General features: G+C 38.9%; 1 protein-coding gene across 4 annotated transcripts; it reads right to left on the bottom strand.

Moving 5' to 3' along the window:
- Nucleotides 1-47: 47 nt before the first annotated feature.
- Nucleotides 48-12,246, bottom strand: vps4a (vacuolar protein sorting 4 homolog A). Of its 4 annotated transcripts, XR_008570465.1 has the most exons (13): nt 12,027-12,246; nt 11,135-11,246; nt 10,905-11,049; nt 10,763-10,824; nt 8,927-9,046; nt 7,601-7,757; nt 6,513-6,661; nt 5,270-5,351; nt 4,736-4,955; nt 3,235-3,375; nt 1,390-1,498; nt 1,122-1,237; nt 48-1,029 (listed from the first exon to the last, which is right to left on the bottom strand). XR_008570465.1 is itself a non-coding variant. In XM_054777011.1 (12 exons), exons 1-11 carry the CDS (start codon nt 12,045-12,047, stop codon nt 1,397-1,399), a joined length of 1,311 nt encoding a protein of 436 aa, XP_054632986.1. In that variant the 5' UTR covers nt 12,048-12,246; the 3' UTR covers nt 48-1,237; nt 1,390-1,396. The 4 variants fall into 4 exon arrangements, 2 of the variants coding, with proteins under 2 accessions (XP_054632986.1, XP_054632985.1); XR_008570464.1 differs by having other exon boundaries at nt 48-1,237; nt 1,320-1,498; XM_054777011.1 differs by having other exon boundaries at nt 48-1,237.
- Between the last annotated feature and the right edge of the window lie 475 nt (nt 12,247-12,721).

Below are 12,721 nucleotides of genomic sequence, written 5' to 3'. Positions count from 1 at the left end.
ATTGACTTAATTTTACTCAAACAAATGTATGTAATAAAAGGCAATCATTGTCTTCTTTTGTTGATATTGTTACATCGTCTTATATTGTTTTATTTATGCATTGTTCAATTGCTTACAAATACAAATACAGTAATCCCTCGTTTAGATCCGACTCCGTCAAGTAGAATTAGAAAACCACCATCTAAATCCGTTTACCATTATTAGAGCCCTCTGGACATGAACTAACATCCTTTACACTCCTTTTTCCCCAATATAGTAGACATAATAAGAGACAATAATACACTTAAGACTGATGTTCATGTGTGTCGGTATAAATGTGTTCCTAGGGATATGATTGAGGGGCGGACAGGATGTTTTTATTGGGGATTTTCTTCCAGATTATTGTGTCTGTTGTGAGATTCAATGCTACAATAAAAGCCTGTTGTTCCACTGATCAAGTCTGACGCTTGTGTCTTGCTAAACATTAAATTAGCATTACTGACACCTAGTGACCAATGTAGAATACTACATATCATCTACAACCTCTTTGAATTCACCTTCTGGATGCCTTTTTTTGTATTTTAGTTGATTTAGTCATTTTTATGTTTGAAAAGGCTTAATTAGGCAAATTTTTAAAAATCATTTCTTAAATATGCGTATTTTATGAGTACTAATTGGCCGTATTCTACCACAACACAGCATGATTTATTAATTTATTTTTGAAAAACCATGAGAGTGAGGCCGAGAAATTCTAACCATGGAGTGGAGGAGGGATGACTGCATTTGCTTTGTTTTCCTAAAATGTGTTTTATTCCGACTATAATCATGATCAACAAATAAAAGGTAAATTCACCAAAATCATTCAATGATCCTGAAAAATTTCAAGTGAAATGTTTCGGTATCAGAACTTGGTATCGGATTGATAGCGAAATGTGTAGTGTGGCCCACCCCGAGACAAACACATGGCGGTCGAGGCAGCAATGACTCATGAATAAAAACACTTAATAGTGTACTTGCGAGGCCGGCAGGAGATGGTTGTGGTTCTTCTTCCTTGAAAGCAAAGCAAAGGGTACCATGACCACCTAATGTCATCCTTCAGCCAAGAGAAAGATCTCCGTGTGGAATATCCTCTGTGCACTCACACTGTGTCACCCCGAGTTCAATGAGGCGTTTTTGCAGTTAATGGTCTAAGGTAGGGTCGAGTCACAACAAAGTTTTCTATTGTAGCATTCAGTCAGATCTCTGCAAGAAGTCCAAACTAGCAGAGTGGAGAATTAAATAGGAGAAACACAGTCTTTTAATGTGAGATCCACCATGAAACCCAAAAGAGGAGATGGTACCGTGTGTGTGTGTGGGGGCGGGGGCAAAGGTGTTATTGAAGGTCTGGAGCGAAAGGGAGAAAACGGTCACCTTGCCCTCAGCCCTCCATCCCAAAGTCCTCTGTGAATTTCTTGACCTTGAGCAGGTCTTCAGTGTTGACTGTTGGACGGGTGGTGGACGCAGAACGCAGCATGTCTGACTGCAAGTGGGAGGAAAAGGAAATCACTCAGGTTATGTTTTGTTTCCATCCACATACGGTGAACATTGCCGTGCGGTGCAGGTCGGCTGTGCATCTTCTGGACATTCTCATACATTTCAACACACAAGTGTTTCCCCTGCTATTATATTAGGCGGGCGCCCACCCATGAAATTCAAGTTTTTGTATTAACCCTTTGGAGTCCAGGCTAGTTTTTAGCATTTTTACATACTTGTGGGTTTACTTTTATAGCGCAAATGAAAAACTTGCCTTGGTTGGTTTCCCTTTTTTCAGTACAGCCACATTATTTTTTCATTTTGGCAAACTGGAGTAACACATTGAACTTAAGATCACACCAACATACTAAAAAAACAATGAAAAGTTTGATTTTGTACACAAATGTGTAACATGTGAATGATATTAATGATTACCTAATTAACTAATTCATTTCTCATAAACTTTCTACATAGTATTTGAAAGTCCATATTGCAGGGGTGTCCAAAGTGCTGCCTGGAGGCCATTTGCGGCCAGCAGCACATTCTACAAATATAATTTAACAAAAAACTAAAACAAAAAAAAACAAAACAAAACAAAAAAAAAACACTGCATGGTGGCCAAGTAATTAGCATGTTGGCCACACAGTCAGGAGATCGGAACGACCTGGGTTCAAATCTCGCTTTGGCATCTCTGTGTGGAGTTTGCATGGTCTCCCTGTGCTCGTGTGGGTTTTCTCCGAGTACTCCGGTTTCCTCCCACATTCCAAAAACATACAAGTTACGTTAATTGGCGACTCATGAAAATGAATGTGAGAGTGAATGGTTGATTGTCTAGATGTGCCCTGCGACTGACAGGGTGTACACTGCCTCTCGCCCAGAAGCCAGCTGGGATAGGCTCCACCATACCCTAATGGGACCCTAATGAGTATAAGCGCCATAGAAAATGGATGGGGGGAAAAAAAAATGGAAAAATCAGCAGAATTTTAGAAGAATAAAGTCAAAGGATAAAAAAGATGTAATCTAACGAGAAAAAGTAATGTTACCAGAATAACGTAGTAATATTATACAAAGCAACAAATACAGTTGCAATTTTTGGAAAATTAGTTTGCAGAAAAAATTCTAATGCTATGAGGTTAAAGTCTAAATATGAAGAGGGGGAAAAAGGAAAAAGAAAAGCAATTTCACACAAATAAACTCGTAATATGAGGAAAAAAAATTTAAAAAATCATTTTAGTAGATTATCTTTTCAATATTAAAGAAAAAATGGCATTTTTCAAAAGTTGGAATTTTAAGAGAAACAAACAAAACAAAAAGTTTTCATTTTTCCAAACGTTTGGACAACCCTGCCATATACTGTATAATACTAACTATACCACCACCTAGTGGGGGAAATGGAAATTACAGTTTTGACAAAAAAAATGTCACAGCATTGTTACTACATTTGTCATGTGTGGATTGATACTGTGATTAATCACGATTAAATACTTTAATCGATTGACAGCCCTATTTTATTTTACTCATTTTCTTTCTTTATTGTTTAATACACCAGTTTCACATATTTAACATGATTTTGTCCTGTTTTTCTGCTGTTTTATGAGCTCCCAGCTTTGAAAATCAAGAGGTTAACACTAAAACTGTGAGCCAGGGCCTTATCTTGTTTAGGGGCCCCAGATGTCCTCACACGCCACTGCTTGTGTTTGGCTTTCACGGCTGCTAAACTGATGGAAGGTGAGCATATCTTACCATGCAGACTATTGGCTCTAGTAGCTTATCACTAGGCACATCCATCCAGGTCATCTCTATGGCAGTGGGGTCACCAGGGGAACAAGGAGTCAATAGGTCATCCACCATGACCTGGTTGTTGCTGCGGGACGGCCCACGAACCTTTACCAGTGGGATTGCGTTGGGAGTCACACAGCAAATGGTCAGAAACAAGAGATGATTTGTTTTAGCAAGTATTTTATATCCAACACACGTCAAAATGACACCCCTCCACAAAGCATGCTGCGTAGCTTGATGCTCAACTTATGGGTGTCTTATTCAGTAAAAACTTGGAAAATTCAATTCCATTTTTTGAGGTGGTCTGTCATAATAACGCTTTCAGCAATTTTACACAATAATCCCTTGTTTATCACGGTTAATTGTCCAGTGCAGTTACAATGCTATGCTAATGCTTTATAGAAAACCTGTTTACAAATTTTTAAATACACTTTTTACATTATTAGATCCCTCTAGACATGAAATAACACCCCTATAGTCACCTTTACACTCCTATTACCCAATATAGCAGATATATTAAGAGGAAAAAAAACATTTAAAACATAAATGAGTGGCAAGGACAGCATAGTCCCTCCCCACTTCACACTTTATATTTTGCAGCTTCACTCTCACGGTTTTTCAAAAAAATATATTAATAAATCATGCTGTTTCGTGGTTGAGTACGGCCTGTTACTAGCCCAAAAATATGCATCTTGAAACAAATCTTCCATATTTTTTGCCCAAAAGAAGCATTTCCGAGCATAAAAATGGCTACATGAAGTAAAATACAAATGTAAGGTATTCAAAAGACGCATTCAAAGATGTTGCGATGATATGTGGTATTCCACACTGGTCACTAGGTCTCAGTAATGTTACTGTGAGACACACAAGCATCAGACTTGATGAGCAGAACAACAGGCTTGTATTACAGGTTTGAATGATCTCACAACAAGCACAATAACCACTAACACGGGGTACTGTTGCGGCCGTAACCCATGCCAAGCTAAAACTCAACTCTGAACGCCAGACGCCACTTCCTGTCCGCTCCCCACTCAGCTCCCCTAGCATTGGAACACATTTACAGCAATACTCATGAGCACAATGACTCTTATTTATGTCTTATATGTCTTGTTTTCTGTTATTATATCTACTATATTGGGTATTAGAAATGTGACTGTAGGGGTGTTATTTTATGTAGAAGGCTCTAATAATGTTAAAAAAACGATTAAAAGTTGGTACACAGGTTTTCTATGCTCTAACTACCAAAATATTCCATTAATAAATAAGGAGTCCTACTTCGTGGAAATTCACTTATCACCGTCGTGTCTGGAACCAATTAACCGGGCCCCATGTCCAAATTTTTCAACCCAATGTGGTCTGCAAGTCAAAAGGTTTGCCCACCCTGGTTATATGTTTTGCTTGCTGTTCATAGCAGCTAAGCTGATGGAGGAGCTCCTGATGCTGCTGAGTGTTTTGCTGAGTTCACCTTTTTAAAGTGTGTTGCCGACTGGACCTTCCGAACAGGCTGCATGAGGGCGTCCCGCACGATGATGCTGATGTCAGCGCCGGAGTAGCCGTCTGTCTTGTGGGCAAGTTGCCGCAGGTCCGAGTCGCTCAGGCTGTGAGGCGTGTTGCCCAGATGCAAGCGGAACATCTGTGCCCTAGCCGGCTCCTCCGGCAGCGGGATGTAGATACGCTTCTCAAATCTGATCAGCAACAGAGACGACAAGTTGCACTCAATCACAAAAAATGTTTTAAAAAATGGGACTGTTGTAACAGAACAGTGGCAAGCACTGATTTTCAGCCTTGCGTTGCAAAGATCAAGCAGCTTAATTTACTCTTATCGACTAATAATGTATATATATAATAATAATAAAGACATGTACATTTTCACATTGACAATAACCAACAATTTTTGCTTGTTTTTTGACAAGGCAAATCATTTTTTAGTTTTAGGAGTATCTCCCACTATTGCAACAAGAACAATACTCTTAATAAGTGTATTACAGTGACAGCTGACCTTCTCCGGATGGCAGCGTCGAGCACCCAGGGAATGTTGGTGGCCCCCAGAACCAAAATGCCATCGTTGTTGTTTCCCACACCTAGAAAACAGCAGATAACAAAAACATGTAGGCTTTTCTGTTATGGATATGACAAGTGGATGCACTTTCATATTACGCTAAAAACCCAAAAATACATAGCGTGCTTGAACGTCACATCAGTGCACGGCGCAATGCTTTAAAGGAGGAAGGAAGGAGACAGATACAGATATGTTTATCGTTCTGTGTGCGTTCTATGAACAAATAAACCACACACACAGATACGCACGCATGCACACACACAAGATGATTAAAGGATTCCCTGGCCAGAATCTGTCTACAGTGTCCCAACTCTAAAATAACCACTATCCATTTGTCACCAACACGTGACACGGATGCTATTTTTGGCCCTACTGCAACCCAGAGATGGACCAAAACCCACACATTTGTGGCAATAATGTTCGTCAAAAACCGAATACTCTCTTAAATGTCTTATTTTCTATTATTATGTCTACTATATGGGGTAATAGGACTGTAAAGGTGACTATAAGGGATAGTATTTTGTGTCTGTAGGGCTCTAATAAAGTTAAACAGCATATTCAGAGGGTTGCAAAAAGCTTTTCGATGTTCTAATTACCAAAATATTCTACTTTGCAAAAATTCACTGATCATGGTCAGGTCTGGAACCAATTCAATCGCCATAAGTGACGGATTACTGTACTTCTAGTCTAGTATCAAACCTCAGGAATAATCACTCAGTCACATGCTGCGTTTATGCAGAAAAATAATGATAAGAAGCAACTGTTGGAGTCCCATTTATAATTTCACTGACTGTATTAGTCAAGAGTTTCATACTTTGCACTTGACTTTGTTCTGATGCGGATGTTTGTGCCACATAGAAATGTGCAGCTTTCCAGCCTTATTTAATTGTATTCTTGTTTGTGAATTTCATGGCTATTTTATGAATTATTTCACGCCTATTTTGTTGGGACAAAATATTTAAAATAAATATGGCATTTTTTCTAGGACTTGTCTTATTTTCTACAAACAGTTTTTATTTGTGAAATGCATATACAAAGGCATCATGTGTTCATTCATTACACCAGATGTCACCTGACATTAGTTTGACAGAAGAATAAATCCATAAGGGGCCAAAATCAAATAGGGCATTCGATCCCATGATGATTCGACTCTTCAGTTGGATTACAAAAGGCTTCTGCTCACCTTGCATTTGGACCAAAAACTCTGTCTTGATCCGACGAGCTGCTTCGCTCTCATTCTCGTTCCGGGAGCCGCATAGCGAGTCCACCTCATCGATAAATATGATGGAAGGTTTGTGTTGGCGGGCCAGGTCAAATAGATTCTTGACAAGCCTGAGTGGTAAGAAAGACACACGACCCGAGCAGAGACGTTGCTTCATGGTTGGGCATGAGAGACTCTTGGCATGGTCAAGTGACTAGTTAAAAAATTTGGGCAAAAAATTTTAACAAAAAACAAATAATCAAAAAATTGGGGCATACAAAAATTGAGGTTTGACTGTGGTTTGAAGATACCTTTCATAAAGAACAGGTCTAAAGTAGGGGTGCAGCGGTACAGGTAACCTACGTCCATACCTCGGTATTTGGGCTACGGTTTCAGTACGTTTTTTGTGCTTAAAGAGAGCTTTTTCTCACCAAATTCTCTGTTGATTATAATTTATTGTTATTACTATGATTATGATTATTATTATTAAATGATTTGAAATGAAGAATGAAGACTGTAGACCAGTGTGGGCAAACTTTTTGACTCGCAGGCCGCATCGTGTTACCAATATGCACACACATGCACACTATTTTACACGTAAAACAGTCCACCTGGAATTATTTGTCTTATTTTATCTGTAAGTGTGTCATACAATCTGCTATATGTGCTTGTGTCCCTTTTTTCAGCAGCACAAACATCAGACCACATCAAGTAACGAATAAATACTGAATAAGATACCCGGAATGTACTTGAATAAAGGATGCGTGATATACAATGTGAACTATGATTTACTTCCCAGACAGTGCAGTGGGTAGGGTAAGTTGTGCGTCACATATTTGATTTGTGTTTATTTGGCACCATGGGTGTGGTAGTTATCTGGATCACCATCAAAAGGTTGTCTCAGATTGACTCTGACTACTTGCAAGTCATGTTGCTAGTCTGCATGTTAAAACTTTCAATTAAATACTTTGGAAGTAACTGGCGGGCCGAATGTGGTTCCCGGGCGGTAGTTTGCCCACCCCTGCTGTAGACTGTATATTGTGATTATAGCGACAAAGTAAAGCACCTACTTTTCACTCTCGCCCAACCACTTTGACATGAGATCTGAGGAGGAGACGGAGAAGAAGGTAGAGTTGTTGGCCTCTGTCGCCACAGCCTTTGCCAAGTATGACTTCCCCGTCCCTGGTGGCCCAAACAGCAGGATGCCTCGCCACGGCGTCCGCTTACCTGACAATGCACACACTTTGATGTAATGCCGGACAAATAATAGTGCTACTACACAAATAGTGCCATTGACAGCTACAGGGGTATCATGTATGTTTTCTCCATCCATCCATTTTCTATGCCGCTTCTCCTTATTATGGTCGCGGGGGCATGCTGGAGCCTATCCCAGCTGACTTCGGGCGACACACACCCTGGACTGGTCGCCAGCCAATCGCAGGGCACATGTATGTTTTCTCATCTTTAGCAAATGTTGGACTACATGTAAAAAGACCTGTTATTTAACCATTTGCAGAGGTAAAAAAGAAAGCTGAGGACAGCAAAAGAATTAATAAAGTGGAAAAGTGGAAGTTTTGTCATGCAATTTAATATAAAAATATTGGCTAAAATACTAACATGCTAACAGTTAGTATGCTAGCACCTAGCAACCTAGCACTAAGTACCAAACATGCAAAGGCATTTTTATAGTGTACCTATGTCATGTCATGTACCTTTTTGACATGAATAAAATAGCTCAAATGCTAAAATTCTAACAGTTTGCATGCTAAGCAGCCAAAGTGCCAAGGCAGCAGTTCTCTCGCGTCCCTACGTCACGCCATGTACATATTTGTCACGTCTTGTTCTTGGCATAGTGGCGATGACCCCAGTATGCAGAAAGCAGGCACTCGTTGCAGGAAAAACTTATCTTTAATGATGGCTGCAGCGCAGCGGCAGGAACTCGATAAAGAACGCTTTGCAGTAGCGTGTCAGGCTTACACAGACACCGACACAAAGGAACGAACGAACGAAGGAACGAAATGAACGAAATGAACGCACCAACACAGAAAGATCCACGCACCTGAACTAAATAGGACAACTAAAATTAGCAACAGGTGCAAGACAAAGAAGAAAGCAAAGCAGGCGGACACACACCAGGCAAAACAGGACGTACTACCAAAATAAGAGCATAGAACAGGAACTAAGGCTTAAAAGTGTAAACACACTAAACTGTCACGCAGGCTAACACATAGATCGTGACAATATTTGCATTTTGGCATCATTAAAATAACTAAAATGCTAACAGTTAACATGCTAACATCTAGCGAAATAGCACTAAGTAGCGCAAGTCATGATTTCTCCCGGGAAACACATTATTATGCTGGTGTCTTTGGAATTTTGGTGTATTCATCCTATACCTGTAAAGAGGTGAGGAAATTTGATGGGAAGGATGACGGCTTCCTTTAGAGCTTCCTTGGCTCCCTCGAGTCCAGCCACATCATTCCACCTCACATTGGGCTTCTCCATTACAATAGCACCTGCACACAGCGGCAAGTGAACATAGTGAACATATTAACTCATGTGGAGACCTGGAACTCACAAGGTGGCTAAACCCAACCAGACCTGGATTTAAGAAAAGCACTAGCAACAAAAAACTCTTTTCTTAGGGTTGTATTCATCAAGCCGCTTGCTTGTTTGTCTCGTGAGATCTGACAACACTGTCCTCACATTGAAAGTCGCTGAAAGTTTGCAGAATAATCTGAAGTTGTCGCCATCATCGTGGTGGATTATCTAGTTAGTATGTCTGGGCTCGTAAAATGATGAACATCAAACTTTCAAGAAAGTTATTACTTGGAGGAATGTTTATGTTACTGAAAATGTCTGCTAATTACAGTGTGACCCTAAAGTCTAGGCCAGGGGTGTCCAAACTTTTTCTAGCAAAAAAATGAAAGGATGCAAGGACCACACTGAGATTTTGTAGATATGCTAAGAATTTATATGGTGAGATGTGCCTAAAATGACATTCTTTTTGCCCATAAATGTTACAAGTTTATTCTCGTAAAATTGAGAGAATTTTTTTTCTCATTCCATTACAACTCTTAATATTGGGACTTTATTCTTGTGAAATCACAGCTGTTCTTTCGTTTTCTACTGTGTTTTTTACCTATGTAAACTTTCCTCTTTTAAATTTTCTTCTCATAATTATGACTTTTTTTCCAATATATTTTGACTTCATTGTCCTTAACGTGAGAACTTTTCCCCCCTAACGTAATATTCCAAAAATTACACATTTATTCTGTTTTGTTTGTTTCTCATAAAATTACATCTTTTAAAAAATAACGTCTTTTTGCTTTAATATTTCAACTCTAGGCTACTAAAATGACATAATTTTTCCTGAAAATATTACAAGTTTATTCTCATATAATTGCAACTTTTTTCCTGTTATAAAACAACTTTTTACTTGTAATAGTTTGACTTTATTGTCATAAAATCTCTGCTGTTTATTCCATTTCTGCTGTTGCTTTTTAAAAAACAATTTTATAATTTTTTATCTTTATTCTTGAAAATGTTCTTCTCGTAACATTAGGACTTTATTCCCATAACATTTTTATTTTATTCCCGAAATATCACAACTTTTTCCCAAACCTAATTTTCCCAAAAATTTTAATTTTTTTTATTACAACTTAAAAAAATATTTTTTTCTTTAATATTTCAACTAGATATACACATACATATATAATAAATAATATAAGTGTATTATATTTACATTTTTTATTAATACATATATTCTTTAAATTTATTTATATTTTTATTTGCGATTTCATATGAAGATATGGTGATTTTATGAACATGAATGCATTTTTATTTTAATATAATCAATAATCGTTATAACAACAATGAAGCAGATTTGATAGCCTAATGCTAAGTGATTTAGCCTCTAAAAGGCCCTGGAGGACAACAGCGCGTATTGTACAGTGTGATAATGTGTGTGACTGACTGCAGTGGAATTCCTGAAATACTTATGTCTCTCTATTTTTCACACTTCTATGTGAAGCACCGTTTACATGCACTAGCTCTAACGCCTACACTGTGTGCCTCCTAAACACTAGGGGGCGATTTTGCTCATGTTTAGCTATGCGGGTAGAGGAAGAGAATGTTTCCAATTGTTAAAGTGTTGACATGGATTGACAAAATTTACTTTCAACCGAGTTTCTTTGTGTATGTAAGAGGAGCATCCCCTTTTCGTCACTCACCCATAAGTTGCTCTTGCAGCTTCTTCCTCTCAGGGTTTTCACCCTCGCTGTCACTGTCGCTCCTGCACGGAACACAAAGCAGCAAGTGCACGTGAAAGCATCTTCAGGATCGGACTCTTGAGTTGGAATGCTGACGACTTACTTGTCATTGTTCTGCGACTCCTTCACAGGTTTCTTGCCTTGTTTGTCCTTGTTCTTCAGGTAGTCCTTCAGCTTCTCCGCTCTGTCCAAATACTGCATGCACTTTGCTCGAATGCTTTCCTTGGCCTTGTCGCTGTGGGCCTCATCTTCTCCAGCGACACAAAACACATTTCAGGTGAAAAAAATCAGCAGGTGTTTGAAGCGGCAGGATATTCAGAATGCAGTACTCACATTTAATGGCATGTAGAAAATACTCCACAGCATGTTGGTAAAGACGCAACGCCTCCTCATAATTCTTAGCTTTATCTTCTTCTGTGGCTTTGGTCACAAGATCGATCGCTTTCTGACAAATGAGAGATTGAGGATAAACACATAAACATCACCAGCTTCAATGCTACTGGTTTTTCAACAATATAACTGGTCAATTGATATATGTTCAGTACAGAGGCGTACCGATTTCCTACACGGGAAAATTGAAAGTGAGGTACAGTAGGTGTTTAGGACATCAAATACTGTCAGTGCCAAGGAGAAGCCAGAGCTTGAAAGGCCTCTTCTGTTGTTTGAGAACACTTGGCATTCCAGATAAAATACGTGAACAGACAAAAGCAGTGTACTGTGCAATTCCCAAATTCAATTCACTGATTTTTGGTCCAAAAAAAAAATTTCTGTATGAAAAACTCGTACGTTCGAGCATTTTCTCGAAAAATTAATTCACCTTAAATAGGTAATCATCATTATTTGTTTAATGTTTCATTTTGAAAATCATTAAAGGTGTTTAGGCATAAGCAATTTAGCATTTTCTCAATCTACTGTGTCCGTGACCTTACAACAGAAGTACTTACCGAACCGTGACGATGGGTACCGTTACACCCCTAGAATAAACGGAGGCACTTTGATGTGCGCACAGATACTTCAGCCCTTTTATCGGTGAGAAATCGGGTGCACTGCAGTGTTTTAAACATCCTCCAGCAAAACACGCCACACATTTAATGGGGCTCAAAAGAATTAAATAAGGCAATTAGAGTTTATAGTTAGGTGATGTTGGTTCACTGCAGCGTCAGCTGTTAGCATTCAGGCTGCTAAAGTTAGCTAACGCTAAGATAGCTTGACAAAATCAGCCTACCTGCAATGTTGACGTTGTCATTTCATCTCACACTTCTGCGCCCCGCCCAGATATATTTCTTCAACGCCGCCCTGCTGTGGCTGTGTGACGAAATAAAGGTAAACTGTGCCGTGTTGTCAACATATGTCTTGATATCGACATGACAAAACAAGGCTAATCCCGTGTTGTTAGCTAGCAAGGTTGACAGCCCCTTGGCCGGAAAACAAACGCGCAGCGTACAGGTGCTGATTCCGGTTACAACCTTCAAAGTAAAAGACAAGGAAAAATCACAAACAGACCAAAACGTATTCACAAATACAACTTAAAAGAGCCGGACTGATGCAACCGGCAGCGTCGTTTATTACAAACCAAATGAGCTATCTCATAATTATAACTTTTAATCTCATAATTATGACTTACCATTGGGATATTTTTTTCTGTCAGTGGCGGAAACTGACTTCCATATAATTGTCATTCTGTTAGAAAAAGTGTATAGCATATCAAAATCTAAATAAAAATATGCACAAATGGAGGCATGTCAAGAAAGAAAAAAAAAGTCTTAATTATCGGCCATTTTCCTCATGTGTAAATGTGTCAACATAAATGGGTTCCACTGAATAAAGAAAAACAGTGCGCATTCGCATTATTAGCATGAACATTTCAACTTTTGTGAAATTGTTGTTGTGTATGGTAATTGCATTTCTAGAATATGCTGA

The sequence above is a fragment of the Dunckerocampus dactyliophorus genome, chromosome 5 (genome assembly GCF_027744805.1).
Source record: "Dunckerocampus dactyliophorus isolate RoL2022-P2 chromosome 5, RoL_Ddac_1.1, whole genome shotgun sequence".
In the NCBI taxonomy this organism is placed as follows: domain Eukaryota; kingdom Metazoa; phylum Chordata; class Actinopteri; order Syngnathiformes; family Syngnathidae; genus Dunckerocampus; species Dunckerocampus dactyliophorus.
The sequence above is the reverse complement of the archived record's forward strand: the minus strand, read 5'-3'. Positions and strand labels throughout refer to the sequence as shown.